At 49.2% G+C, this 27,894-nt stretch overlaps 1 protein-coding gene across 2 annotated transcripts in view; it reads left to right on the top strand.

Moving 5' to 3' along the window:
* DGAT2 (diacylglycerol O-acyltransferase 2) overlaps positions 1 to 17,351 on the top strand; it is a 30,635-nt gene extending 13,284 nt beyond the window's left edge. Inside the window, exons 2-8 of one of the 2 annotated variants that reach the window (XM_081543161.1) lie at positions 1,463 to 1,591; positions 7,528 to 7,635; positions 8,003 to 8,073; positions 13,138 to 13,342; positions 13,910 to 14,084; positions 14,869 to 15,071; positions 17,049 to 17,351. In XM_081543161.1, coding sequence (XP_081399287.1) covers positions 1,463 to 1,591; positions 7,528 to 7,635; positions 8,003 to 8,073; positions 13,138 to 13,342; positions 13,910 to 14,084; positions 14,869 to 15,071; positions 17,049 to 17,203 — 1,046 coding nt within the window. In that variant the 3' untranslated portion in view covers positions 17,204 to 17,351. Of the gene's footprint in view, positions 1 to 1,462; positions 1,592 to 1,612; positions 1,629 to 7,527; positions 7,636 to 8,002; positions 8,074 to 13,137; positions 13,343 to 13,909; positions 14,085 to 14,868; positions 15,072 to 17,048 lie in introns of those variants that run through there. The other variant, XM_081543162.1, reaches the window with a different exon arrangement.
* Positions 17,352 to 27,894: the final 10,543 nt, after the last annotated feature.

Consider the following 27,894-nt stretch of genomic DNA (forward strand, 5'->3'; position numbering starts at 1 on the left):
CTGAGTACCCAGTATGTGCATTGTCTTGGATATGGCAGTAAACCCTTGAGGTCATGCCTGCATAGTGAGTGGAATCAGGGTTTGCACTGGGATCTGACTCTTCTGCCATACCCCTGGCTTCCCCCTCCCTCTGCTCCATGAGACCAGGGGAGGGGAACAAGACTGAGGAGTCTGCCTTGAGTCCTGGTGGTTATCCTTGTGCCTCCTAAAAGTCAGAGTGATTGTTAACTTTCAGCAGATGAGTGCCATGCCCCTTTCTAAACCCCACTGCGACTTTGCTGCTCTGCAGATTTTAAAGAAATACAAAGGCTTGGGTGTAAACTCCTAAACCCCTCTCCCTCCCACTTCTGCTATAGGCCAGGGTGAAAGGTCATGAGACCCTCCAAGACAAGATTGTGGCTCAGTGAGGGGCCTTGCAGAGTGGGTCGTGTGAAGGAGTTTGACCAGCACAGTCAGTGAAGATGTATTGAGCGAAGGGCATGCAGTTGGGGCTCAGCACGTGTGAGGTTTGAAGGGGCACAGTCCTCTGGCCCAGCTTCCAGAAGGAGAGGGGGTGTGTCAGGAACCTCGCCCATGCTCCTCCCCAGCACTGCCTCTCCTGTAGTCACCAGGCTTTCTGGTCCCTGTGTCCTTCGGCCACTGGAATCCAGGGCATCATCCTGGGGGCACAGCCACAGAACCAATTAACTGGGCACATCTTGTCTGAACTTATAGGCTTGGCACTTGTTTGGTAGCAAACATAATTGCAGCTCTCAGTGTCCCAGGCTGCCCAAAACTCAGTGACCGCTGGGTCCTCTAGGGAAGTCGAGGTTCCTGCCCAGTTCCTCTCTCAGCCCTGGATTTTGGTTGCTGAGGTGAAGCTTTAAGTGTGAATTCCCCTGGAGGTAGTATTGATGGTGTTGGGGTAGGGCAAGAGGGCTCAGCTCCCAGGGAGAGGGTATTAGTCCTGGAGATAAAGGGGTGGGGGTGGGTCAAGGATTGGGGGTGCTCAAAGTACACTTGGAGGAAAAAAAACATTGCAAACTGGATGTTGGCCCTCTGTCCCTGGCCTCACAGACCCAGATAGCAAAGGTTAAATATTTGTACTAGATCCAGATAAAGGAAAACATAGGGGTTTGACTGGGGTAGAGGTGAGGAATGAGAATTGGAAACTATGGTGAACCTCCCCCTCGTCTCTTTGGATACCCTATTTGGTCTCCAAAATGACCCTTTGTTGGGGGGACATCATTCCCACTGGGTATATATAGAAACTGGGGCAGAGGGAAGTGCAGCATGTGAGCAGCCCAGAATTACAAAACCGTGATGTGACAGGGCCAGTATGTGAGCCCAGGTCAGTCTGATTCTTTGGCCCGTGCCCCTCTCATGTCTAGGAAGGTGTCTGTGGGGAGGTGGGCTGGTGTGGGGTACTCTGCAGCTACAGGGAAGGGCGGACAGGCTGACATCTGTCTTATGTCTGTCACAGGCACTGGCTCTAGCATCCTCTCCGCCCTCCAGGACCTGTTTTCTGTCACTTGGCTCAATAGATCCAAGGTAGAGAAGCAGCTCCAAGTCATCTCGGTACTACAATGGGTCCTGTCTTTCCTCGTGCTGGGTAAGCTGGGGCTCAGAGGGTGAGGGCAAGTGGGGATGTTAGAGAGCTGAGGGGTCCTTTTTGGTCCCCTATTAAGTGCTGTAGCCTAGGCAGGCTTGGGGACTCAGTGAGATTCAGTGGGAGGTGGTGGTATGGTTCCCATTTCACAGATAGAAAGACCAAGTGTCAGAGAAGGTGAATAACTTGTCCAAAGTCACACAAATTTGAGTCCAGGTCTACAGGACCCCCCCCCCCCCAAAGCATGTGCTGTTCCCACACACCACCCTGCTTCCCAACAGACATTTTCCTACAGGCACGTTGTATTGTCTTAGGCTGGTCTGGTCCTGGGATTAGTCCCAACTCAACTACACATAAGCTCTGTGACTTTACACAGGTTCCTTGAACCCCTTAAAAATCAGTTTACTCACTTTGGATATGAGGAAAAGGCTGCCACACAGGGCCTGGGCCGATGCAGGGGGTTCCCCAACCTACGGGAGCTGCTATTGGGACATACCCTCCAAGCTCCTCCCACCCCAGCCTCACCCACCCTCTGTTGAACACCACCCCCAGCTGCTTCCACAGCCCGCTCAAAGCTTCTCCTTTTCTCTCTTGACACTGCCCACGTTAGTGCTTGAGTTGCTGCTTCTGCAGGTCCAAGTTGGTGCCCTTGTCCCCTGGGTTGCCATCCAGACCAGGGTCAGGGCACCATGGGTTGTCCAGGAGGAGGAAGGGTCCCTGCCTGAGCCAGGCCCTGCTTCTCCAGCAGTCTCTCCTCTTCCCCAGGGCCAGGTGTCCCCAGTGTAATAAGTGGCTTCCCCAACACGTCAGGGCAGACACACCTGCTGCTAGCCTCACAGAGTACATTCCAGTACATCCTCTGTGCGGCCCACTCTTCAGGGTTGTTCAGGCCTATGGGGATTATCAGGAGTTACCATGTCAGTGGTGAGCCATCCTCCCAGGAGGCTTGAGGGCCTCTGAGACCACATTTCCAGGGCAGCAGCTGCCCCTCCCTCCCTTGGCAGGGCAAAGGGATGGGATGGGGGTGCTAGTTATTGAGCCCCTTCAGTAGATGTAAGCTCAGTCCCTGGGTCAGAAAGATCCCTTGGAGAAGGAAATAGCAACCCACTCCAGTATTCTTGCCTGAAAAATCCCACGGACAGAGGAGACTGGTGGGCTACAGTCCAAGGGGTTGCAAAGAGTCAGACATGACTGAGCGTGCGCACATTCACACACACACACACACACACACACACACACACACACACACACACACACACACACACACACACACACACACACACACACACACACACACACACACACACACACACACACACACACACACACACACACACACACACACACACACACTGGACTAGGCACTTTACTTGACTTTCTACTTCATAGGTGAGAAAATGGAGACTCACAGAGGCTCAGTGACTCTCTGAGATGGTAAAGCTCATTAAGCGGCCGAGTTAAAAATTAAACAGAAGCCTGGAGTGCTTCACCAGGGAGCCTGAAATCAGCGAGCCTGGTCTGAAACGGCCAGTCTTCACCTTAAGGCCCAAGAGTGGGCTTTGGGGGGCTATGAACTCCTAAAACTAGGTACAAAATTACATGTGAGAGTATATTCACATTTTTCTGGATGAAGGGCAATTGCTGTCCTCAGATTTTTACAGAGGCATATGGACCACTATCTCCTGGAATTTGCTCCAATTCATGTCCATTGAGCTGCTGATGGTATCTCATCCTCTGCTGCCCCCTTCTCCTTTTGCCTTCAAATTTTTCCCAGCATCAGGTCTTTTCCAATGAGTCAGCTCTTTGAATCAGGTGGCCCAAAGTATTGGAGCTTCAGCATCAGTCCTTCCAATGAATATTCAGAGCTGATTTCCTTTAGGATTGACTGGTTTGATCTCCTTGCAGTCCAAGGGACCCTCAAGAGAGTCTTCTCCAGCACCACAATTCAGAAGCATCAGTTCTTCGGCATTCAGCCTTTTTTATGGTCCAAGTCTCCATCAGTACGTGACTACTGGAAAAACCATAGGTTAGATAGCATCACCGATTCAATAGATATGAATTTGAGCAAACTCCAGGAAATAGTGGAGGATGGAGGAACCTGGTGTGCTACAGTCCATAGGGTCAAAGAGTCAGACCTGACTTAGTGACTGAACAACAATAACAATGGGCCTTAACGAGATAAAGGAACAATGGTCTAGGGAACAGAGCAGGTTAAACTGGCTCCCTCAGGGCTCAAACTTCCAACTTGGCCTGTCTGGCCAGTTTTTAGAATCCTGGAGTAGAGAGCACCCCTCCATTTTCAGATAAGAATCAGGCACCCAGTGAGGGCAGAGCCTTGCCCAGAATCACATAAGAAGGAAGTGACAGGACCACAGCAAGACCCCATGGACTCCAGCCTCCAGGCCCCTGCCCAGTCTGCTGTACCAGCTCCCTTCACCCTCATCTGCACCCAGAAGCCACCACTGTCCTACTGTCTTAATGGGTCAGAGCTTGGCTGATGAGATGCTGAGCAGCTTGAGGAACCCCAGACTCCTACAGCATGCGGCAGGGGCTGCCCCGAGCTGTAGGCTAATAATTGATCAAGTCTAACCACAGCCCAGAAACTGGCCCAGCATCTTCCCGAAACCCTTGCGTAGGTGGGAGCCAAGCCTGCATGGACGGGCAGGTCTGCCAAGCTGCTGCTAATTATTGCCCTGAGCAGCCCCAGCCACTCCCTCCCACTGCCACCTATATCTGCTGGCAGAGGCTCTCCTGGCATTGCAGAGGATACTGTGGCCCTGTCAGCCTCCCTCTGGACAATGGAGTGACTCTCTGCCACCATTCCTGTGCCACGGGTCCCCCTGGTATTCTGGGTAAGGCTCTAAACCTTAGTCATTCCAAGTTTTTCAATTCGTAATACAAAACACATTTTGTATTTCAAAGGAAGCCAATGGCATTAAAGTATAAATATGCATGTATTAAATCAGATTCCACATATAGTGACACATTATCTTTTGTTACTATGTTAAAAAGATCTAGGGGCAGGCATAAACATTACTATAATTCTTTAGTGTTGAGAATAAATGATTTTTCAGGATATCCTTAATTGCCATACATGTGATATGGAAACACCTTTGTTTCCTATGAGTGTCACTGTCAACGGGGTCTGCTAATACTACTGCAGTCTGGTACATTCATAAATGAAGGAAACGTTGCATTTCTGTAAGAGATGAAGGAACATTAAGATGTTTTTTTTTCCCCATCCAAGTCCATGGATCTCCAGATTGGACACTTATCTGTGTGTTAAGTCTTCTTCCCACATTATCTCATGTAATCTTCCCAACACCCTTTTGGAAATGGAGATTCAAGGATGGGCCGTGGCCACTGAGCCAGCAGGGCCCCAGCTTCATGGAAGAGTGTGTCCATGCTCTTCATGGGGCTGACTGCTGCCTCGCTGCACTGGGTAGCTATAGGCTGCCTGCTCACAGGCTTTGGGAAGCAGAGTTTTGAATCATGAGCTTGACTGTGTTGTGGGGAGGGGTGATTGTAAAGGTGGGTCCTAACCCTTCTGCATGTGGAGCCAAAAGTTGTTTACATCTCCTGGACCTGAGGGGATTGTGGGGGGGGGTGGTTCCTGCTGCAGTCCCTTGCCCTACAGAAATGGACCAGGGAGCCACCTGTTCAGAAAACTGGGCTTACTTTCTGAGAAAGGCAACTTGTATGATGGGTTTAGTTCATTTTTGCTCAATAAACCTTGCCTGTGTTGGTTGCTGGGGCTGGAGAAGTTCATCTGACCTGGTTCCAGCTCCCAGAGAGCCCAGGGACTGAAGGGCCTTCTGATGGAAGGAGTCTGCTGGGGGAGGTAGATACCGATGAGACGGCTATGGACACACAGGGCTTAGAGGGAGCAGGGCCCGCCAGCTGAGAAAGTCTGGAACTAGAATGCAGTCTCTGGACTCTCCATCTGTTCTCTTTTCCTCCTCCCAGGCTGCCTCAGCACCAGAGTAAGGACAGTGGACAGGGACTCCCAGCTTCCCAGAGAGCCCAGACATTTAGGCAGTGCAGTCTGGGGCTCCACCTGCTCTGGTCCTGGTGCCCCTCAGCAGAGTTAGGACTTTGACAGCAGCTAGGTTTCCAGGCTGCTCAGATCCTAACCTGAACCTCACAACCCTGCCCAGGCCCACCTGGAGCATCCATCTAGCCTCTGAAGGCACTTGGATACCCGTGGAGTCTAGGGGGCTTGTGACCCTTTTTCTAGGCCTAAGAGAGGGGACCAGGGGCAAACCACTCAACAAGGTGAGTGACTATGTAAGTGGCTCTAACTTAAACATCGCCATTCACCAAGCTGCCTCAAGTGCTTCACAGCTGGCCTTTAACAGGGTTTTGTTGGCTGCAGATACTTCCCCAGAGAATCATCTTCCCCATATTTGACATCACACTCCTAAGGTGGTCCTGAAAACCGGGACACCTGGCCACTCTATGTTCGCTGCCGGTCCCAAGATACTCGTACCACTTTTAGCTCCCTTGGCAAGAGGCCAGCTCAGGAGCTTAGAACAGGACTGGGTTGCGGATGACAAGGGATCACCATTTTCCTGTCCTTAGGCTCATGGAGTGTGTGTCTGGCCCTCCCCTCTCCCTCGAGAAACTGGAGGGGACTGAGCATGGTGGGAAGAAGAGCATGGAATCCAAAACGTGGCAGCCCTGGAGCACCCGTGACCAGTGCAGTGCCCAACAGAAGGGGGCCTGCAACAGGGGTTGGCTTCCCTTGCAGCAGCGGAGGGGATGCTGGCCAGAGGCCATCCTTCTCCCAAGCATGAGTACCTGATGCCTCTGGCCCTGTGCTAAGTGGCAGGGGCAAAGATGTGCCCTGCCCCCATGTAGAGAATTCAGAGGTGAGAGGTCCATGTAGGAGGATGGTACAATGTTGGAGATGAGATCTGAGCTTTGCCTTGATGCCTTGCTAAAAATTGGAAAGATGGAAGCCATGATGAGGGCTTTCTGTTCCAGGTTATTCGGTCTTATGGCCAGCAGGCCCAGAATAAAGGGACCACTGGAAGCTGGCCCCAGCAGTCTTCCAGTGTGCTGCTGGGGGTTTTGAGAGAGAGGCTGATGGGCTTTGGCACATCTTTGCCCCTGCCACTTAGCACAGGGCCAGAGGCATCAGGTACTCATGCTTGGGAGAAGGATGGCCTCTGGCCAGCATCCCCTCCACTGCTGCAGGAGGAGAGCTTTGGCCGGGGACTGCCTGGTGCTCAGTTATGCGGGAAGGGGGTCAGCCCGCCTCCTGGACTGGGAATCCCACTCTGTTGGGTCCTTCCAGTGGCAGTCTGGGCCTTCTAGTTTTGGTAAATTCCTAAAGCCTGGTACAGATTTTGGACTTAACACTCAGACTTGAGTTTGAATCCTGGCTCTGCCTCTATCCTAGCAGGTGACCTTGGACTAGTTCCCTCCCCCTAGAGCCTCAGTGTTGTCATCTCTAAAATGGGGTAAAAGTCACCCTGCCTCACACTCAAGACAGTGATTCAGCCCAAGTCCTGAGATACAGAGGCATTTGGCAGGTCCCTCCCCTCATCCACAGCCACTCTGGTGGGCACTCAGGTGGGGAGAACACGCAAGGAGGGGCAGAAAGGACAGCTCTAAGGCCAGCTTCACAGGAAGTTAACATCCATCACCTATGGCGCTGCTGCCCAGACAACATGAACCCACATGCCTCTTGATGCCAGGACAGCCCATCAGAATCTAGGAGATGAGGCTCATGTCCCTGTGAGCCTACTCCTCTCAGGAACATCTTCACCCCCCTCCCCACCCCACCCGCCCCATGGCCCTCTGTCCAGGGCCCCAGCTGTGCCTAGCTTAGGGCCAAAGTAAATGCTCAGTCACCCAGTGACCCTGTGACCAGAGGGTACTAAAGCCCATGTCGGGAGCACAGGCCTGACCTGGGACCATCTGCCTTCCCCCAGGAGTGGCCTGCAGTGTCATCCTCATGTACACATTCTGCACCGATTGCTGGCTCATTGCGGTGCTCTACTTCACCTGGCTGGTGTTTGACTGGAACACACCCAAGAAAGGTAGGAGCACAGGTCACCCTGCCTGACCCCCTCGCCCTTGGGACACTCCCTCTTGCACAAGCTGAAGTTCCTCGTCATGGGTACTGCCCCTTCTTTAGTTAGCACCTACTATGTGAATAGTGTTGGGCTAAGCCTGAGCATGGTTCTGAAGGCAGGGGAGTCTCTAAGGTCACCATCATGCTTCTCACTGGAGCTCACAGTCAGTGCCGGGTGTCCATAACGTCAGGGAATGAACATGGAAAGGGGCTTGGGGGGAGGATGCTGCCTAGGGTGCTGGTCACCTAGCTCAGGAGTTCACACTGGCTCTGCCTGAATGTCACCCTCCCCCACTCCTACTCCTTCTCAACACTGTTTTGTTCCCTGGAAGGTGGCAGGAGGTCACAGTGGGTCCGAAACTGGGCTGTGTGGCGCTACTTTCGAGACTACTTTCCCATTCAGGTAAAAACTTGCAGGTGTTATCTTGGGAGGGTGGGAATGGATGGGCAATCTGACGTCAAGCCTTAACTTACCCATCCACAGCGACCATGTGTGCGGGGTTGAACTATGTGACATCTCACACTATGAGCATCTGTTGATATTCTACCCCACTTTATGCAGGATTTGAGGCAATTTAGGATACATACATATAATTCTGTACCAGGTAAAAAGAAAATCAAGACTTGGAGGAAAACATACTAGTATTTCATCCATAAGTGTCAACAGAGTTGCAGTGATTGAACTTCATGGTCACCTCTGAGCTTCCTGGCATCCAAGGCAAAAAGGGAAGCATGCTAGTTATTGATCCTCATTTTCAGAAAGGAAGAAGCTTCTTTGTTCCTTGGGTAAACAAGACTTCTAGCATTTGGATCTAAAAGCTGTTTCAGATACTGAGATCCTGGGTGATGTAAGGAGCAGGAATAATAGTAGATACTATGGCCATTGCTTGTCTGCTTTCAGTGAATATTAAAGTCATAACTTAAAATGGAAGTGACTGGGAATTCCCTGGTGGTCCAGTGGTTAGGACTCAGCACTTTCACTGTTGTTCCCCAGTGCATTCCCTGGTCAGGGAACTAAGATCCTGCAAACTGCATGATGGAGCCAAAAAATATAAAAAAGGAAGTGATTTATCAAGAGCAATACTAAGGTAGTCCAAGTTTATCTGGTCTGAACCAAGGTTAGCAATAGGTGTTGGGGGGCTTTCTTTCCTTCTGAAGCTCTTACAGAAATTTCACCTCTCTCAGCCAGTTGTGGGTGGGTCACCAGAGGTCCTGGTCATGGGAATAAGGGGCCAGAAAATTTGGTGTGCAGTGAATGAAGAGTGAGAGCCTCACTGCTGAAGTGCTTGGGAAAGGCTTCTGAAGGTGCTGCTCCTAGAACCCCATCCTGAAGAGAAGCAGCACTTTAGGGGCAGGGAAAATCATGAGAGCACAGGCACTTGAGCTTGAGAAAGAAGCCTGGGATGTGGAGGATGGGGAGAAGGTGGAGGGGGAGGGAGGACTTCTATTTGCTGGGAGCCTTCTCAGGGCCAGCACCTTTCCCCAAGGAGTCTCCTTTAACCCTCGCAGCACCTGTATGGTGGGTATTCATTTTATCCCATTTTTACAGAAGAGGAAACTGAAGGTCTGAGAGCAGCACAGCTGAATGAGGCTAACAGGGAACTGAGCCAAGACTCCAGCTGTTGTCTTACTTCAAGTCTGGACACTTCCCACCACAGCACACTACCCTCCTAGGCAGCAGAGCTCTGGGAGATACGCTTGGACAAATCCTCAAGCTTCCCTCAGGCTTGGAGGACAGAGGCAGGAAAAACAGCCCAGGCTGACCCTGGGTGAGGCTGAGGTGCTGTCTCCCCACAGGCAGCCAGTTTAGACCAAGTTGATTCTCTGGGTTTCCTTCCTCCTGCGCCACTGACTGCCCCGGGTCTCCCACACTGGTCTTCTGAGCACCTGTCTCCTCTGGGGCCAAACTCAAGGTCCTGACAAGATAAAAAGTGGCTTGGTCTGAATTTCAGTGCCATTCTGTCAGGCCCCCTGTCGGTGGTCTGCAAGCCAGGTTGATGGGCCCGGGGCGTCCAAGTCCTGGCGCACATGGGTGATGCTAGTGGATGGTAGAGAACTCTGGCAGAATCCGGAAGGTTTTCCTTGCAGGGGAGAGACCTGTCTAGGCAGCTCACTTGGCACCCTAGCCCTGGCACACGCTAGGTGCTGAGGTAACCCAGCAGAAATCAGTGGGGTCTGAAGAGTGGAGAAAGCATGTGTGAATGTGGAAGTGTGCATGGCACAGGGTGGTGTATGTTTGCTGTTGTGAGTCAGCGATTGAGACATCCTGGCCTGCTGCGTGGGGGAGGTGGCCAGGTAACCCTACATTTTTCTGCTGCACTCAGTATTGTAGGGGTGGCACCCCGGGCCAGCTCCCTCTGCCCATCCCAGCCTGAGCCCGGTTTCCCCAGGACCTTTGGGGTCAGTGTCCCTACTTCTCCCTTTTCTTGACCGTGTCTCTTTGGCTGCAAGGAAGCCAAGGCTATTGTTGCTAGGAGGATGTTGCCTCATAGGACCCAACCCTCTCATTTTGAAGGTGAGGAAACTGAGTCCCAAAGAGGGGCAAAGACTGGTCCAAGCTGCGCAGCGACTCCATGCCAGGGCTAGTATTAGAATCTGGGCCCCACATTCTTTCCCATTGAATTCCTACTGCCTCTTTCCCGGGGAGAGATGCAATCCAGGTTTGCCCCGTTGGATTGAGCCTCACTTCACGGGTCTCCCTCCCTCTGCTTTGCTGTTGGAGATCCGGGTTGAGGTCTTGCCCTGTCACTCTATTCACTGGCCACTCTATTAATGCTCTCTATTCCCTGTGCCCTGCTGGGCTCTGCTGGGCATGGGGATGCAGAAGAGTGTGCCTGGTCCCTACCCTTGCCCTTCTAATGGATCCTGCTGGACTTTGTCACTTTCTGCACATGGGACTATGAGCATGCTTTCTCAAGCCCACTAAGCCTTATTTTCCTTATCTGTAAAATGGAGCTGTTCACATGCTAGAAAAGTGGTAAATTATGGTTCGTTGTAAGGGATTATGGATTCTTTCTCTCATCCTGGGCTCTGCCCTTGCCTGGTGGTGGTCTTGGCAGAGTCCCTGACCCTTGGGACCTCAGGCTCTTCTTCTGTGCAGGAAGGTTTGGCCTTTGTGAACTGATGTCAGGGTTGATGGAGTCGTGTATGACCCTTCTGTTCCACACCCTTTTCCTGGTCTCTTGCCAATGGTTGGGAATGATCTCTAACTGTACCCACCTACCTATACCTCCCCACTTCCTTGTTGGTGAAGGTCTTTGCCACCAAAGCTGCTCAGCTGGCCCAGAGAGCATCCTTTCTCCCAGCAGAGGTGGGGCTCGTGTGTTAATTGCAGCCACCAGGACCACCAGCTACCTGGAAGAGGAGTGGGCAGTGCCCGGGTCACCTCTCCCAGTGGTGATGGGCAGGATCTTTGGTGAAGAGACTAGGAAAGACTCTCTGAGCTTACAGTCACTTATCTGTCCATCTGCCTGATTTCACAGGTGGACCTACTGAGGCCTGGCCCTCAACCTCCGCTCAGGAGCAGGTTTCCATCGCAGTACAGGCCGCCTCAGCTCTCACCTCCATGCCTTTCTCCTCTGTGGAGACTGGCATAAGGTGCTTTTTCATTCTGGCTTTCCCGAAAGCTAAAGTGGTGGGCGCAGCTGCTCTCGGGGGCAAAACCTCAGAACTCCCTCCTTGCGGAGCTCATGTCAAGCTGCGTCCCCACTAGCCATGGATGCAGCTGCTGCCGCTCCCCTGTTGCGTGCTGGGCAGCTGAAGGTCACTTGGAGTTTTGAGCAGCTTTAATCTGCTCGACAAAGGCAAGGAAGGAAGAAAGAGTACAAATGTCCTGAGCATCCGGGCACACAGCACAGGGGGTCTGGCTCACACTCACATGTCCTGGTAGTTACAGAGCTGGGAGGTGTGCCAGCTACCTTCACTGCCATCCCCTTCTGGCCTCCATCACCTGCAGATTCAGATTTCAGTTTCCTGGAGACCAGTCACCAGCACCCCACCCCCTCAAGCTGAGCACGAGGTCCTTCCCTCAGCCAGGCAGTTTCCAAATCCAGAGTCATAGAAACCCCAGTCCTTGCTCTTCTGCTGGTAGCCAGGGACTCTGCTTCCAGTGGCCCCAGTGCAGGGCAGGGGGACCCTTGAAGTGCTGCTGGTAAGAATGTCACCAGCAGCATGTCTCCAGAGGCAGGGCAGCCCACCAGACCAAAGTGGTCATACCCTCTGACCCAGGAACTATATTTCTAGAAGTTTGTCTTAAGAATACAAACAGACATGAAGACAAAAATAAGGTATCTATGGAAGCATTATTTCTGAGGGAAATTTTAGAAGCTTTTCAAAGCTTTTTATCAATCTGGGTTTAATAACAATCCTATTCATGTAGCATAGCTGTGAGAAGACATGTTACTGAGGGATTCTGATAAGAAAAAAATAGCTTTGATATGCTTGGGAGGTAGTTATATAAAAGTCATATCAACCATATGACCTCAGTGTGGGGATTTTTAAAAAAGAACATGTGTATTTGAGTAGAAGAAAACTGAACACATCAGAGTGGTCTATCTGGAGGGGGCGGTATGACAGGTGTTTTTGATTGTCTTCTGACTTTCCTGTTTTTTTAAAATTCTCCGATTATTCATTATTTTTCTAGTTTGAAAAAAAGTGATGTTTTCTGAACAAAATGCCCATCCTCTCCATCCCTCTCAGCACGTCCACCCCTTTCGTGTTCCCTATAGTGCTGGGTGGGTGCCTCTTAGTGCTCAGGGGTTAGGGAAACTTTGCACCACCCACCCCACCGTCCAGGCCACCAGCCCCAGGGCAGGGGGTGGGCCCCGAGGAAGCCAATCACCCTCAAGACCATCCCAGGACAGCTTTGTTGATAGCACCACAGGTCAGCTACCCCAGCTGCACAGCTGACCTCCCCACCCCCACTGTGGCTGGCACCAGGGCTGTGACTTGTCCTTGTCCTTCCTGCATTGGAGCCTGACCTGAGTCTGGCTGCCTGGGAGGAAGTTTCTGTTCAGGCCAGACGTTCTGTCCCTTCTCTGGCCAAAGTTAGGGACTTGGACTTTACCCCGATGGGAGTTGGACATCCCTCTTTATCTGAGAGTGACAGAGATTGCACTGGGCTTTTAGAGCAGTCACTCTGGCTGTGATGAAGGGGCTGGGCCCTGAGGGAGGGAATGCAGGAGGCTGGCAGAGTGCAATTAAGAGGACTTGGTGTGTTTGGCTGGAGAAACAGGGGGAATGAGGAAGTGTCTTACTCCCTTCCCAGGGACTTGAAGTCCAAATGGTGACTTTCAAGTCCCCAGCAGTGAGGCCCCAGTGATGAGAGTCTGAGGTCTAGGGGGAGTCACTCCAGTCCTTCAGACCCAGGCTCCGGGGAGCAGGGCACACCCAGTGCTTCCGTTACCTCTGAGTGTTCCCCGGTACCCCTTCCTGGCCAGGTTGCTCTGACCCAAGGTCTTCCCTGCAGTTGGTGAAGACACACAACTTACTGACCAGCAGGAACTACATCTTTGGGTCCCATCCCCATGGCATCATGGGCCTGGGTGCCTTCTGCAACTTCAGCACAGAGGCCACAGAAGTGAGCAAGAAGTTCCCCGGCATAAGGCCCTACCTGGCCACGCTGGCCGGCAACTTCCGGATGCCAGTGCTGCGGGAGTACCTGATGTCTGGAGGTGAGAATCCACCTCTGAGTGCCCCTGTCTGAGCCTCTCCATTGGCCAGGAAGCCAACCCACTGTGCTCTAGTGCCCGGTCCTGTGAGATGTGGCCAACCATGGCCTGATATGTCAGGGCTGAGCGAGAGAACTGTTCATATGATCTTCTGGATTCAACTAGCATAATGTCATCCCTAGGAAACCTCTGACCCCTTTTTCTGGGCATCCCCAGCCCCTGTGCTGCCCTTTGCACAACCTAATCATTGTCCATGACTCTCATGTTCTATCCATCTTGATCCCCATCAGCCTGACTTACTGGGGTTCCTTGGCACCTGGCACCAGCTCAGCAGAATTAGGACCTCAGGGCATGTTTTCCAAATGAATGCATCCCCTAAACAATCCTGTGTCATCCCCATTTTACAGATAAGTAAGCTGAGGCACAGAAAATAGAATGACTTACATGGGGCTCTTCTTCTAAGTGGCTGGGCGAGGTCTGGGAACCACATCCAGGGCTTTGTCTATATTTGACCATGTGCAGAAGGTAGGAAGTCCATCCTTGACTGTGTGTCCCCCGTCTGCTCCCCAGGCATCTGCCCTGTGAACCGGGACACCATAGACTACTTGCTTTCAAAGAATGGGAGCGGCAATGCCATCATCATCGTGGTGGGGGGCGCAGCTGAGTCCCTGAGCTCCATGCCCGGCAAGAATGCAGTCACCCTGCGCAATCGCAAGGGCTTTGTGAAACTGGCCCTGCGCCATGGGTGAGTGCGTCTCAGAACACGTGTATACACACGCATGCCCATGCCCAGGGCAGCAGCTCCTTGCCTCCTGGAGGCAGGACCCAGATTCTGGGAAGGCAGAGAAGGGAGTTAACCATCCATGGGGAAGGGGATGTTGGAGACCAGAGGTTCAGGCCAAGGGCGGCTGGGTGGACAAAAATGCAGCCTGAGTCTCCTGGGCCCCGGCAGGTGGGGTGAGAGGCCCGCCAGGCCCAGAAGCAGGACTGTGCTGCATGCCAAAGCCTGTCACACAGCTAGGAGAGCAGAAGGCCAGGGAGGAAAATGGTGTGTGGCTGGAAATATCAAGGAAGGCTTCTTGGAGCGGTAACCCTGAGGACAGACAGAGAGGAGCAGGGCAGCTTGGGTTTCTGTGACATTTTTTCGAAAACCAAGGGCACATTCTGTGTAGCCACCTGTTCAGCACATTTCATTAGACAGAGCACATTTACTTCTACCACCCCGTTGGATTCTCCTACAAAATCCTGCAGGAATGCCATCCCCATTTTCCATTTGAGAAAACCGAGTGAGGCTAAGGGGCCTGGTCAGGGCCACGTTGTAAAACCCTGACATGATCCCCAGCCACTAGCAGGGGCAGAAGGCCTGTCCTCATTTGCCCCTGAGGGGACATGTGGTTTGGGGTCCCCCAGGTGACTCTTGTACACCCCTGCGGGAGGGCAGTTTGGCTGGAGTCTGGGGCCTCTGGGGCTGCCAGGAGGGGCTGAAGCCGGTGATTGGGCTAAGACAGACCCTGGCCTCTCTCTTCCAGAGCTGACTTGGTTCCCACCTACTCCTTTGGGGAAAATGAGGTGTACAAGCAGGTGATCTTTGAGGAGGGCTCCTGGGGCCGATGGGTGCAGAAGAAGTTCCAGAAGTACATTGGCTTCGCCCCATGCATCTTCCATGGTCGAGGCCTTTTCTCCTCTGACACCTGGGGGCTTGTGCCCTACTCCAAGCCCATCACCACTGTCGGTAAGCTCCCCTAAACTCAGGTGCCATAGCTAGTTTAGTGGCAGAGTTAGGATTCAAATCCAGGCCCCTGGCTCTGATGTCCATGGTCTAAACCATGAGGACTTGGACCTGTTTGGGTGCTGATAGCAATGATGGGGGTGGGTGGGAGATGGGGATAGTTCCATTACCATGAGCTAAGCTGTCTGGATGAGAAAGCAGGACTCAGCAGTTCTGCGTTTGCAGAGCATGAGTGTATTAGGGAAGACCCCCTTACAGTAAAGACCGACAGGGGGTGTGAGAAGGATGTGCTCTGGAGGGTCCTCGTGGATCTCAGGGAGGAGTGACTCTTACACTATTGGCTGAATAGGAATTATCCTGTAAAAAAAAAAGAAGAGGAAGAGACTTTTTGTCAGAAACAATAGCCTAAATGAAGTTCTCACAGCAGGACTGCCTAGATTTTTGAGGAACAGAAGGAAGTCAGTGTGATTGTAGCAGAAGTCTATGAGAAGTGGAAGAAAAAACTGGCTGCCCTTCACTCCCAGCCACGTTGTTTATGCTTTTATATGAGACAACTTAGAGGGTTCCAAAGAATTATCTATTATAGGAGTGTGTGTGTGTCTGTTAGTGGTTCACAATCTAGAACTCACACAAGAGCAAGGAGGCTGCAAGCCATGGACTTCAGGGGCCAAAGCTCACATAAATACTTATAGTTGTTATCAGGGTCGGAAGTTTCCCTTTGTACTTTTTCCGAAGATATCAACTTCCTGCATTTTAAATCTCATGACCCAGACTCACCCTTGACTCTTGTTATAGACCAGACCAGGTCTGATGTCTGTAAGGAAGCATGAACATTTCCGTGCACAGGGTAGCTGGAGAAGGACAGGGTCTGGTGCCCAGGGTGAAGGAGTTTGCTCTTCACCTTAAGAATGGAATATTGCTTGAGGGTTTGGGGGAGGGGAGATTCAGATTTGCATTTTAAAGTGATCCTAGGGACTCCTGAATAGAAAAGGAGTTATAAAAGCCCTGTTTGCTCAGTCGTGTCCGACTCTGCGACCCCATGGGCTGTAGCCAACCAGGCTCGTCTGTCCATGGAATTTTCCAGGCAAGAATACTGGAGTGGGTTGCCATTTCTTTCTCCAGGGAATCTTCCCGACCCAGGATCGAACCCAAGTCTCTTGAGTCTCCTCCATTGGCAGGCAGATTCTTTACCAGCTGAGCCACCAGGGAAGCCCTAGAAAAAGGAGTTAGAAGGGACAAAAATGGAATCCGCAAGACCAGTCCAGAGTCTTTTGTAGTAGCCACTGGCTTGGACAGAAGGAATGGCAGCAGAGATGGAAGAAAAGTGCATGAACTTGGAAGAAATTTCAGAAATAGCATTGATAGGACTTCAGGATGAGCTGGGTACGGACAGGAAGCAAGATGATGAGAAAAATAAAGAAATAGCATTGATAGGACTTCAGGATGAGCTGGGTACGGACAGGAAGCAGGACGATGAGAAAAATAAAATTATGCACGGATTTGTGAAAGTGGTCCCCTTTTCCTTCTCCTGCCCTTACTACACTTCTCATAGCATATTGCAATATTGCACAGAATCCTCAGCAAAGCCCTGTAAGGAAGGGTCCCCCTGTGATCAGTGAGGAAACTAAGGCTCAGAGAGGCAGTGACGTGCCCAGAGCAGGCAAAAGCAAAGCCATTACTGGATCCCACACCTCTCACGGGAGCTCCCAACTGAGTACTATGAGCAGTGAGTGCAGCTGGACTTGATCCCACCTGCTGCTTAGTGAGTAGGTAGCCTTGGGTAGGTCCCTCCCCATCGCCCTGGGCCCCAGTCTTCTCACCTGTGAAAGGGACAACCTGAAATGGAGCACTTTCAGCACAGTGCCTGGCACGTGGCTGGCTCATAGCACAAGGTCACCACCGAGAGCATTGTGGTGAATGCCCAGGGAGGGTGGGCCAAATGACACTGACTAACCAGAGGCCTCTGCCCCCTCCCTGCAGTGGGTGAGCCCATTACCATCCCCAAGCTGGAGCACCCGACCCAGCAGGACATCGACCTGTACCACGCCATGTACATGGAGGCCCTGGTGAAGCTCTTCGATCAGCATAAGACCAAGTTCGGCCTCCCGGAGACCGAGGTCCTGGAGGTGAACTGAGCCTGTCCGCAGGGGCCAGCTTCTGGGGAGGAACCAGCTGCAAATCGTTTTCTACCAAGTTCTCAAGTGCTTTTTGTTCTGTAAATTTGGAAGCGTCATGGGTGTCTGTGGGTTATTTAAAAGAAATTATAAGAATTTTGTTAAACCATTACAATGTTAGGTCTTTTTTAAGAAGGAGAAAGGGAATATTTCAAGCTCTCTCACTTCCATTTTGTCCTGTTCCAGGTGGGGGCTGCCACATCTGGGCCTTTATGGTTTCACAACCCCTCTTCTCTCCTTCCCCAAATTACAGAGAAAACTTAGTACTAGTTAACTGGGAAAGAAGGACAGTCATTAGTGTCTCGGGCCAGTTAGAATATTTGCCCTTTGGCCCTGAGGGATGAGGGGCAGAAGCTTCCTCTAATACAAACATCTCTATGCCCAGCATTGGAGAAGGAAATGGCAACCCACTCCAGTATTCTTGCCTGGAGAATCCCACGGACAGGGGAGCCTGGTGGGCTGCTGTCTGTGGGGTCGCACAGAGTCGGACACGACTGAAGCGACTTAGCAGCAACAGTAGCAGCTATGCCCAGCTACCCAAAGCTTGACTGCAGGACTAAACCCTCTTGCCAAGGGAAGACTCAGAGGAAACAGGTGTTCCCATTTTGAAGAGCACAGGGATAAGCACCTGGAATATGCAAGCTTGATTCTCCTTTCTTCCACCCCCCATGGCCCCAGTCTCTGAAATCTGAGCCTGGACTGGCCTCCAAAGAGAGGATCAGGGTGGCATTGTTGCTGTGCTGGAGAACGGAGCTGTCCAGATGAACCATCTCTTGGGTTATCAAGCCCCATCACGTTCTGGTTGGAGTGACTGGTTTTCCTCAGGGGGCTGATGACATGGACCCAGCACAGACCCTGCCTTGGCCTAAATCACAAACTTCCTAGTGGCCTCGCTTTGCTTAACCCACATCCTCAGTAGTGGATGTGAGGAAGGGGTCCCTTTTCCTGTTTACAGAGGGACCTGAGCAGTAGACTGGTACCAGAACAGAAGTTCCCCGAGCCCAAACCTCATATATTTGTGCCTTTCTGAGAGAGGGGGCCAGGGAGGAAAACCAGTCCTCTGTGTACTCTGTTCTCCCTTGATGAGATCATTATACCATGTCAGACTTGTGTATATTCCTAAATGAATAAATGAAAACAAGTGTCCTCTATGAGTTATTGTCGGGGCTACATCAGCATCTTGCTGCTGATGCTTGGGGAGACCACTGCCCCAGCTGGGCTGCCTGCTGAGCCCTCTCCCGCTTTTATTCTTCAGCTCACATGGCCCTTTGTGGTATATTAGTTATCAATTGCTGTGTAATAAATTACTCCAAAACTTGGTGGCTGCAAACAACATTGTCTACAGTTTCTAAGGGTCAGTAGTCAGGGTACAGCCTAGCTGTACAGGGTCTGCTTCAGGGTCTCATACAAGGCTGCAGTCATCCCAAGGCTCAACCTGGGGAGGATCCACTTCCAAGGTCATTCTTTTGACAGCTGGTGGGATTCACTTCTCACTGGCTTTGACTGGAGGCCACTTCCAGTTCCTTGCCACATGGGCCTTTTGGTAGAGTAGCTCACAGCATGGCAGTTGGCCGCATCAGAGAGAGTAAGCAAGAAGAACCAGAGTGCAAACAGAAACATCAGTTCAGCTCAGTTCAGTCGCTCAGTCATGTCGGACTCTTTGCGACCCCATGGCTGCAGCATGCCAGGCTTCCCTGTTCATCACCAACTCCAGGAGTTTACTCAAACTCGTGTCCATCGCATCGGTGACGCCATCCAACCATCTCATCCTCTGTTGTCCCCTTCTCCTCCCATCTTCAATCTTTCCCAGCATCAGGGTCTTTTCCAATGAGTCGGTTCTTCACATCAGGTGGCCAAAGTATTGGAGTTTCAGCTGCAGCATCACAGAAACCATAGTCTTCTATAATCTAATCTCAGCAGTGACAACCTATCACTTTTGCCATATTCTTCTTTAGATGGAAGTCACTATGTCCAGCTCATACTCGTGAGGATTACACAACACACAGTGAACACCAGGGGGCAGGGCTCACTGGAGCCCCCTTCACAGCTGCCTTCCTCCCATGGGAAAGGCTACTCTCCTGCAGTAAGGTCCTGGAATAGCTAAACTAGAAAGGTCCATATGGATCACTCAACCATACTCCTTGCTTCTGGCCTTAGTTATACCACAACTAAGGCCTGGCCTGCTGGCATCTAGTGGTTTCATGCCACACCTGGATCTCACAAGATGCTGTCTCTCTGTTCTAATTCCATTCAGTTCAATGAGTACCAAATACTTGGGAATCTTTCCCACTTGAGCTAAAGGAACTTCCCACTTTCCACTGCCTAACGCCTGTCCTGGGGCTTCCCAGATGGCGCTAATAAAGAACCTGCCTGTCAATGCAGGAGATGTGGGTTCGATCCCTGGGTCTGGAAGATCCCCTGGAGGAGGGACTGGCAGCCCACTCCAGTATTCTTGCCTGGAGAATCCCAGGGACAGAGGAGCCTGGCAGTTTATGGTCCATAGGGTCACACAGAGTCTGACATGACTGAAGTGACTTAGCATGCACGCACGCAATGCCTGTCCCAACCATTTACCTCAGAGACCATTTCTCTTTGCCAGAAGCTGTGAGCTTGGGAGCAGAAACAAACACTGGAAACAGCTGAGGATACTCAGAGTGGTCAGAGCTGTGACAGAGAGGCCCCAGTCCAACCCTGGTGGTCCTTGGTGAGCTGGGGCCCCAGCCTGAGCTGGGACTTAATGAGTGACTGGAAATTTGCCAGGAAGGGCAAAGTAGCAAAGTGCAGACCAGAGAGGCTGCTGATTTGAACCACCGAGAGGTGATGGTAGAGAGGTCTGCAAGGGGCTTCTCATGGAAGGGCAGGGAGCTGGCTTCTCCGGGGTTTTTCCATGGGGAGGCGGGCAGGGCAGAGAGGAGGTGCCCTGGAGGGGCCGACAAAGACTGGATTCTGTGGCTCCAGGCAGGTCTTAGGCCTCAGGACACTGAGCCTGGGTTAAAGAAGAGACATTTCCTTTAGGATCAGGGAAAGGCCCGTTTTCTGATGCATCTCCCATACCAGCCCCAGCCTGAGGCTAGCCATGACCCTCAGGATCTGGCTTCAGGCTAAGCTAGGCTACCCTTATAAACTCAGCCCAGTATTCTCAGCATTAATTTTGTGAAGATTAAATACCTACTCTGCATCAAGAAACTCCACCGTCTCTACTTAAGAACGCGAGCAGTAAGGAGGCTGCAAATGTTGGAGGAGCCACCTTCACCTGGGTCAATGTATAGTTAGCCCTCCATATCCATGGATCCTGCATCTGCAGATATGTAGGGCCAACTGTACTACTGTATTTCTTATGAGGGATTTGAGCATCCTCAAATGTTGTTTGGGGGAGGGCTTGGAGTAGGGGTGGCAGATCCTATAACCAATCCCCTGCAAATAGCAAGGGTGTCAGGCTAGCAGTCACCTGTGCAGAGCAGAGGCTAGCCTCCCTCTAAGCTGTGTGTGGGGTACTCCAGGTAAATGCTATGAACATTGTCTTGGGCTCGAAGTTGTTACGTCTTGGGCTGGAAGTTGTTACCTTAAGGGAGAGAGCTGGAGTCTCCTTTTCCAGAAGACCCACTGCCTATGGACGGCGGGAGTGGGGCTGTCGTCTCAGTTGTTGTTCAGTCGCTCAGTCATGTCTGACTCTTTGCCACTCCATGGACTGCAGCACGCCAGGCTTCCCTGTCCTTCACCAGCTCCTGGAGTTTGCTCAAACTCATGTCTGTTGAGTCGGTGATGCCCTCTGCCTGAAGGTCAATTCCAAAGTTCTGCTTGTTGTTCCCAGACATGGCCACTAGGGGGCACTGAGGCTAGGTCTGAGGCAAACGCTGCCCAGCTTCCTTCCTTCCCTTTTGAATTTTGACACTGATCTAGCTCCAACCTGGGGCTAGAAGCCAGAGATAAGTAAAATCTCAGACTCTCAAAAGCTCAGAGATAGTAGTTCAGCATTCATCAAGAGCAATTCCTCCTAATCTGGGAAACTAGGACCAGAAAGGCCAACCGACTTGCCCCTTATCACTCAGCAAATCAACATTCCCGAAATGCCTCCCGGCAGGAAATAAGCAACTTCCACATTGAATGTCCCCTGTTCTTAGGTGCTTGTAATATAATAAGGGAGGCAGAGACATACGTGAAGCACTTATCTTTTAAAAAACCTTTGCCTCCTTTTATATTGCTTGTCTAGTTTCTAGATGTCAGTAGTGCCCACCATCAGCAGAAACAGCCTCTGGACCTAGTGAGCTCTCCTCCCCCTTCCCTGCCCCATTCCAATACTGCCTGCTGATGCTGAAGGTGACATTTTTGTCTCTCAAACCATTGCCTCCTTTCTCCTCCCTAATAACATACATGAATGAGAGCAGGACCCACCCTGTGACACTGCCCTTAACAGCTGCATTATCATGTCACTTAAAAGAGCTTTCCTGGTGGCTCAGATGGTAAGTGTCTGCCTGCAATGTGGGAGACCTGGGTTCGATCCCTGGGTTGGGAAGATCCCTGGAGAAGGAAATGGCAACCCACTCCAGTACTCTTGCCTGGAAAATTCCAATTCCTGGGCCAAGGAGCCTGGTAGGCTACAGTCCAAGAGTCGGACACAACTGAGCGACTTCACTTTCACTTTCACTTTACCATGTCACTTAACCTTTCTGAACTTCAGCTTCCTCATCTGTAAACGGGAATAATCTATATTCCTGAATAAGTGTGTGATAATATGCATCTAAATATATGATACATAAATAAAAATATTCATCCAGCTCCCTCAACAGGAAATAATAGCTGTGATCATCTTCATCATCACACCCTTACTGGGTCTCCCAAACCTATTAAACTGAACTCCCTGTTTCCAGGCCTTTCTCCACTTCTCTGTTCCTACAGCAAAGTGGCCAGCCTTCCTTATTTTTTTTTTTTTCTAATAAAAGCTTTTTTGAGATATAATTCACATATCATAAAGCCCATCCTTTTAAAGTATATGTCAATGGGTTTTAGTATATTCACAACGTTGTACATCAGACACCACTCTAATTTCAGAACAATTTCATCACCACCAAAAGAAACCCCACATTAATTAGCAGTCACTCCTTGCAACCCCTCCTGTCAGCCCCTGGCCAATGACTAGTCACTAACTTACTGTCTATATGAATTTGCCTGTTTGGAACATTTTGTGTCAATGGAATTATTCAGTAGGTGGCCTTTTGTGTCTGACTTCCTTGATTTAGCATAATGTTTTTGAGGTACATCTGTGATGCAGCATGTTTCATGAATCAGATGTACCACTTGTCCTTTGGATCATGAAAGTTAATTTAATGTATCTAGGGTTTTTTTCTGTTTATTTTTGGTTTTGTTTTTTCAAGTGTGTGCTTTTGTATCAAAGAAGCCACAGCCTAATCTAAGATTACAAAGATTTACTCCTGTGTTTTCTTCTAAACATTTTAGAGTCCTTAGCTGTTATATTTAGATCTCTGATCTACTTTGAGTTAATTTTTGTGTACGGTTGAGGTAGGGTCCCACTTCATTTTTTTGCATGTGGATATCCAGTTATCCTGGGACTGGTTGTTAGAAAGACCATAAAACTGTCCCTTTCTTTCCTCATAAAACTGTCTTGGCACTTTCGTCCAAAATCAATTGATCATAAATGTAAGAGTTTATTTCTGGATTCTCAGTTCTATTCCACTGATCTATATTTCTTTATTTACTCTAGTAGCACACTGTCTTGATTAGCTTTGTAATCAATTTTGGAATCAGGAAATGTGAATCCTACCTTTGATCTTTTTTAGATTGTGTTGATTATTCTTGCATTTTTATATGAATTTGGAAAGTGAAAGTGTTAGTTGCTCAGTCGTGTCTGACTCTTTGCAACCCCATGGACTGTATAGCCCACCAGGCTCCTCTGCCCATGGGATTTCCCAGGCAACAATACTGGAGTGGGGTGCCATTCCCTTCTTCAAGGGATCTTCCTGACCCAGGGATCGAACCTTCGTCTCGTGCACTGCAGTCAGATTCTTTAACTTCTGAGCCACCTGGGAAGCCCACATGAATTTTTGAATCAGCTTAGTAATGTCTGCAAAAAACGCAGCCAGGATTTTGATAGCGATTGCCTTTGAAGGGACAGATCAAGTTGGTGAATGTTGCCATTTTAGCAATATTAAATGTTCTGGATGTTTTCCTATTCATTTAGGTTTTCTCTAGCTTCTTTTAATGGTGTTTGCAGTTTTCTTAAAATCTGTTTTGTGTAGCTTGTATTAGTATAATATAGCCCCAGGTCTCTTTTGGCTATTATTTGCTTGGAATATCTTTTATCCTTTCCCTTTCAACCTGTGTCTTTAAATATGAATTGTGTTTTTTTAGACATCATAATGTTGGACTTTTTAAAATACATACTTCTACTTTTTGCCTTCTGTAATGTTAATTACATTTAATGTAATTACTAAGGTAGGATTTACATCTGTCATTTTGCTGTTTTCACTCTCCTTCCATTCCTGCCTTCTTTTGTGTTAAACATATATTTTCTAATCCATTATTTTAATTCTGTTGTCTCTTTTACAGTATATTTTTGAGTTGTTTTCTTAGTGGTTACTCTGGAGATTACAATTAACATCTTAATTTAAAACAATCTAGTTTAGGAGAAGGCAATGGCACCCCACTCCAGTACTCTTGCCTGGGAAACCCCATGGACAGAGGAGCCTGGTAGGCTGCAGCCCATGGGGTCGCGAAGAGTCGGACACGACTGAGTGACTTCACTTTCACTTTTCACTTTCCTGCACTGGAGGAGGAAATGGCAACCCACTCCAGTATTCTTGCCTGGAGAATCTCAGGGATGGAGGAGCCTGGTGGGCTGCTGTCTATGGGGTCGCACAGAGTCGGACACGACTGAAGCGACTTAGCAGCAGCAGCAGTAGCAGTTTAGATTAATACCAACTTAATTTCTCCATTTTTTGGGCAGGCTGGCCTGAGAGAAAAGAGGGGCAGGCCTTACATAGGAATGGTGTGGTGGGTTAAATACTGGTCCACAAAAGAATATGGACCTGCCCTATTCCCTGAACTTGTGAATATGACTTTATTTGGAAAAAAGTCTTTGCAGATATCATTAAGTTAAGGAACTCAAGATGAGATAATCTTCTCAATCCTATGAGAAGTGTCTTTAAAAGTAAAGGAAAGAGGAGACACAGGGAATGGGGAGAGGCCATGTGATGGAAGCAGAGACTGGAGTTAAGTAGCTACAAGCCGAGGAACACCTGGAGCCACCACACGCTGGAGGAGGTGGGGGATTGTTGTCCTGAGGGAGTATAGCCCTTCCAACACCTCGGTTTTGAATTTCCAGGCTCCAGACCTATGAGAGAATAAATTTCTGCTGTTTTAAGCTAGCCAGTTTACAGCTTAAACTAACACAGTGATCTTCAGTGTATTAGAGGTGGCACGCCAGTGGATGGCTAAGTCTGGTCTTCTCATCAGTAAAACATTCCACTTTTCTTTACATGGAGTGGGCTGCAACTGACACTTTTTTCTAATACTTCTGAGAAGGTGGAAGAAATGCTCACTTAATAGATTATAATGGGGTCAGTAAGAGGAGAAAATTGGATCTTCCCCCCACCCCCTTATGGGTTTCCCTGGTAGCTCAGCTGGTAAAGAATCTGCCTGCAATACAGGAGACCCCAATTTGATTCCTGGATCAGGAAGATCCCCTGGAGAAGGGATAGGCTACCCACTCCAGTAGTCTTGGGCTTCCCTTGTGGCTTAGCTGGTAAAGACCTGGGTTTGATCCCTGGGTTGGGATGATCCCCCGGAGAAGAGAATGGCTACCCACTCCAGTATCCTGGCCTGAGAATTCCATGGACTGTATAGTCCATGGGGTCGCAAAGGGTTGGACACAACTGAGTGACTTTCACTTTTCAGTTTTCTACCCCCTTGTTTCAACTACAGTTTTTATAACAAACTTCTGCCCGGTACACATTCCAAGTTTCTTTTATATAATCCTGTTCTTTTCCTTGTAAACTCTTTCTCAAGCTATTTTTCACAACTTACTGCTTAAAGAGTTTTGAGTATTTTCATTTCATATTTTTTATCATGCACACATACAATTGTATCTCCTACTTTTTTTTAACATAATATTACATTGGACTTAGGCACATTTAAAAAGCACCTTTTCACAGCTCTAAAATGCCAAATTATTTTTGAGATTTCTAATTACTTTTGATGAAAACCAATACAAAGTATTTTTTCCTCTGATTAAGCACACATATATATATATACATATATATTTTTTAAAATATTTATTTATTTATTTGGTTGTTCTGAGTCTTGGGCTTCCCAGGTGGCAGTAGTGGTAAAGAACCTGCCAATGCAGGAGACACAAGGGATGCCTGTTCAATCCCTGGGTTGGGAAGACCCCCTGCAGGAGGGCATGGCAACCCACTCCAGTATTCTCCCCTGGAGAATCCCATGAACAGAGGAGAAGGCAGAGTTGGACACCACTGAAGTGACTTAGCCCGCATGCTGGGTCTTAGTTGCACCATACGGCATCTTCAGTTGCAACATGAGAACTCTTGTCAGCATGAGGGAGATACTGTAATACTCTTTTATTGAGGTAGAAAAATGTAGGATTAATAACACTGGAGTTAGACTGCTTTCAAATCCCTGTTCAAAACTCAAAACATGTGACCTTAGTCAGGTAACAGAACTCTTGCCTTAGCTCTGTAATCTCTAGCACTGTGGTGAGGGTACACACACACTGCTTACAGCAATGCCTGGCACATACCAAACTCTCAATAAGTTATTAAATTTTTTAAAATATAAAGTTTAATGAGCAAAATGTTGTGTAAAATCATTTTCGCTTTCATTTTGTTTATAGAAAGTAGTTTCTATGTAAGGAACATCACAAAATTTTCTTTATCACTTTATGGAAAACAATCTCACAAAAAAGTTGCAAGTACAATTCAAAAAGAATTTTCAAAAAAATTCAAAAAAAATTTTCTCCCCAAACCACTTGAGAGTAAGTTGCAGACCTGATGCCACATCATACCAAACAAGAACATTATCCTACAGACAAATACCACAGTAAAATCACAAAGGCCATTACATTAATCCAGAAACACAGTCCTCATATGTTAGTCAAGGACATCACCATTTGTCTTAATATGCCCATTTTAGCAAAAGAATCAAGTTCAGACTCACCTGTTATTTAAATCTCATTCTAAAGGAAAAATGCAATCCTGTTTCTCCTCTACTCTCAACACTGCATCACTACTTCACTTCCGACACCATAGTGTGTGGGGACTTTACCCACAATTATCTGATAGCAGCTGGTTGTCCTACAGTGTAACTCAATTCTGACCTTATCTACCTGGAGATAGCATCAGCTCCCACAAGTTAAGGGCTCAGTTCCAAAGGACTGCACCCCTCTCAACCCTCCATCCCCCCCACACACACTCCCATCCCCACCTCCCCACCCCACCTCCACATACTTCAGATGCCAATAGCAAGCATAGGTTGTTACCTGTGTTTCTGACCAACTGGCTATAAATTGAAGGTTCCCACAAACGCTTCCTTGAGGTCCATTAGTTTGCTGGAGCAGCACACAGAACTCAACAAACATTTGCTCACTAGATTATCAGTTTGTTGTAAAAGGATATCACTCAGGAATAGCAGATGGAAGAGCTGTATAGAGCAAGGTGTGTGGAAAGGAATGCAGAGCTTCCAAGACCTCTGTGTGTCTCCGTCCCAGCACTTCCTTGTGTTCTCTCTACACCCCATTCTTTCAGGTTTTTATGGAGGCTTCATTACACAGGCATGATTGATTAAATTGTTGGCCATTGTTGACTGAAGTCCATGTTCAGTGCCTTTCCCCTCCCCAGATGTCTGGAGTGGGAGGAGTCTAAAAATCCCCTCCCTCTAATCAGGTTTGGTTCCCCTGGCAACCTCCAACCTTAGGTTATGTAAGGGCTTTCCAAAAGCCATTTTATTAACATAAACTCCCATGTGGTTGAATGGGGTTTGTTATGAAAACAAAAGATCTCCATTTCACTTGTATATATTCTGAGGCTATTTCAGGAACTGAGGACAAAACTAAATATTATAACCAAAGATGCCCCTGTGGCTCTTATATAAGAAATTAAAGATCCCCTGGAGAAGGGAGTGGCTACTCACTCCAGTATCCTTGCCTGGAGAATTCCATGGACAGAGGAGCCTAGTGGGCTATACCATCCAAGGGGTCACAAACAGTTAGACACAACTAAGCGACTAACAGTTTAACTTTCATAAGAGTTTTAGGAGGTATATGCCAGGAACAAAGATCAAATATATATTTCTTCTTATAAGTCACAGTGAAAGTGAAAGTTGCTCAGTCATGTCCGACTCTTTGTGACCGTATGGACCATATAGTCCATGGAAATCTCTAGGCCAGAATGCTGGAGTGGGTAGCCTTTCCCTTCTCCAGGGGATCTTCCTAACCCAGGGATTGAACCCAGGTCTCCCGCATTGCGGGCAGATTCTTTACCAGCTGAGCCTCAAGGGAAGCCCATAAGTCACAGTATCACACTCCTTTTATGTGAAACAATTCCCCATTCTCTCCTTGACTATCATGACCTTGACAATCTTAAAGATTACAGGCCAGGTATTCTATAAAACATTATTTAGTT

The sequence above is a fragment of the Giraffa tippelskirchi genome, chromosome 11 (assembly GCF_054371585.1).
Source record: "Giraffa tippelskirchi isolate mGirTip1 chromosome 11, T2T-mGirTip1v1.2.pri, whole genome shotgun sequence".
Classification (NCBI taxonomy): Eukaryota; Metazoa; Chordata; class Mammalia; order Artiodactyla; family Giraffidae; genus Giraffa; species Giraffa tippelskirchi.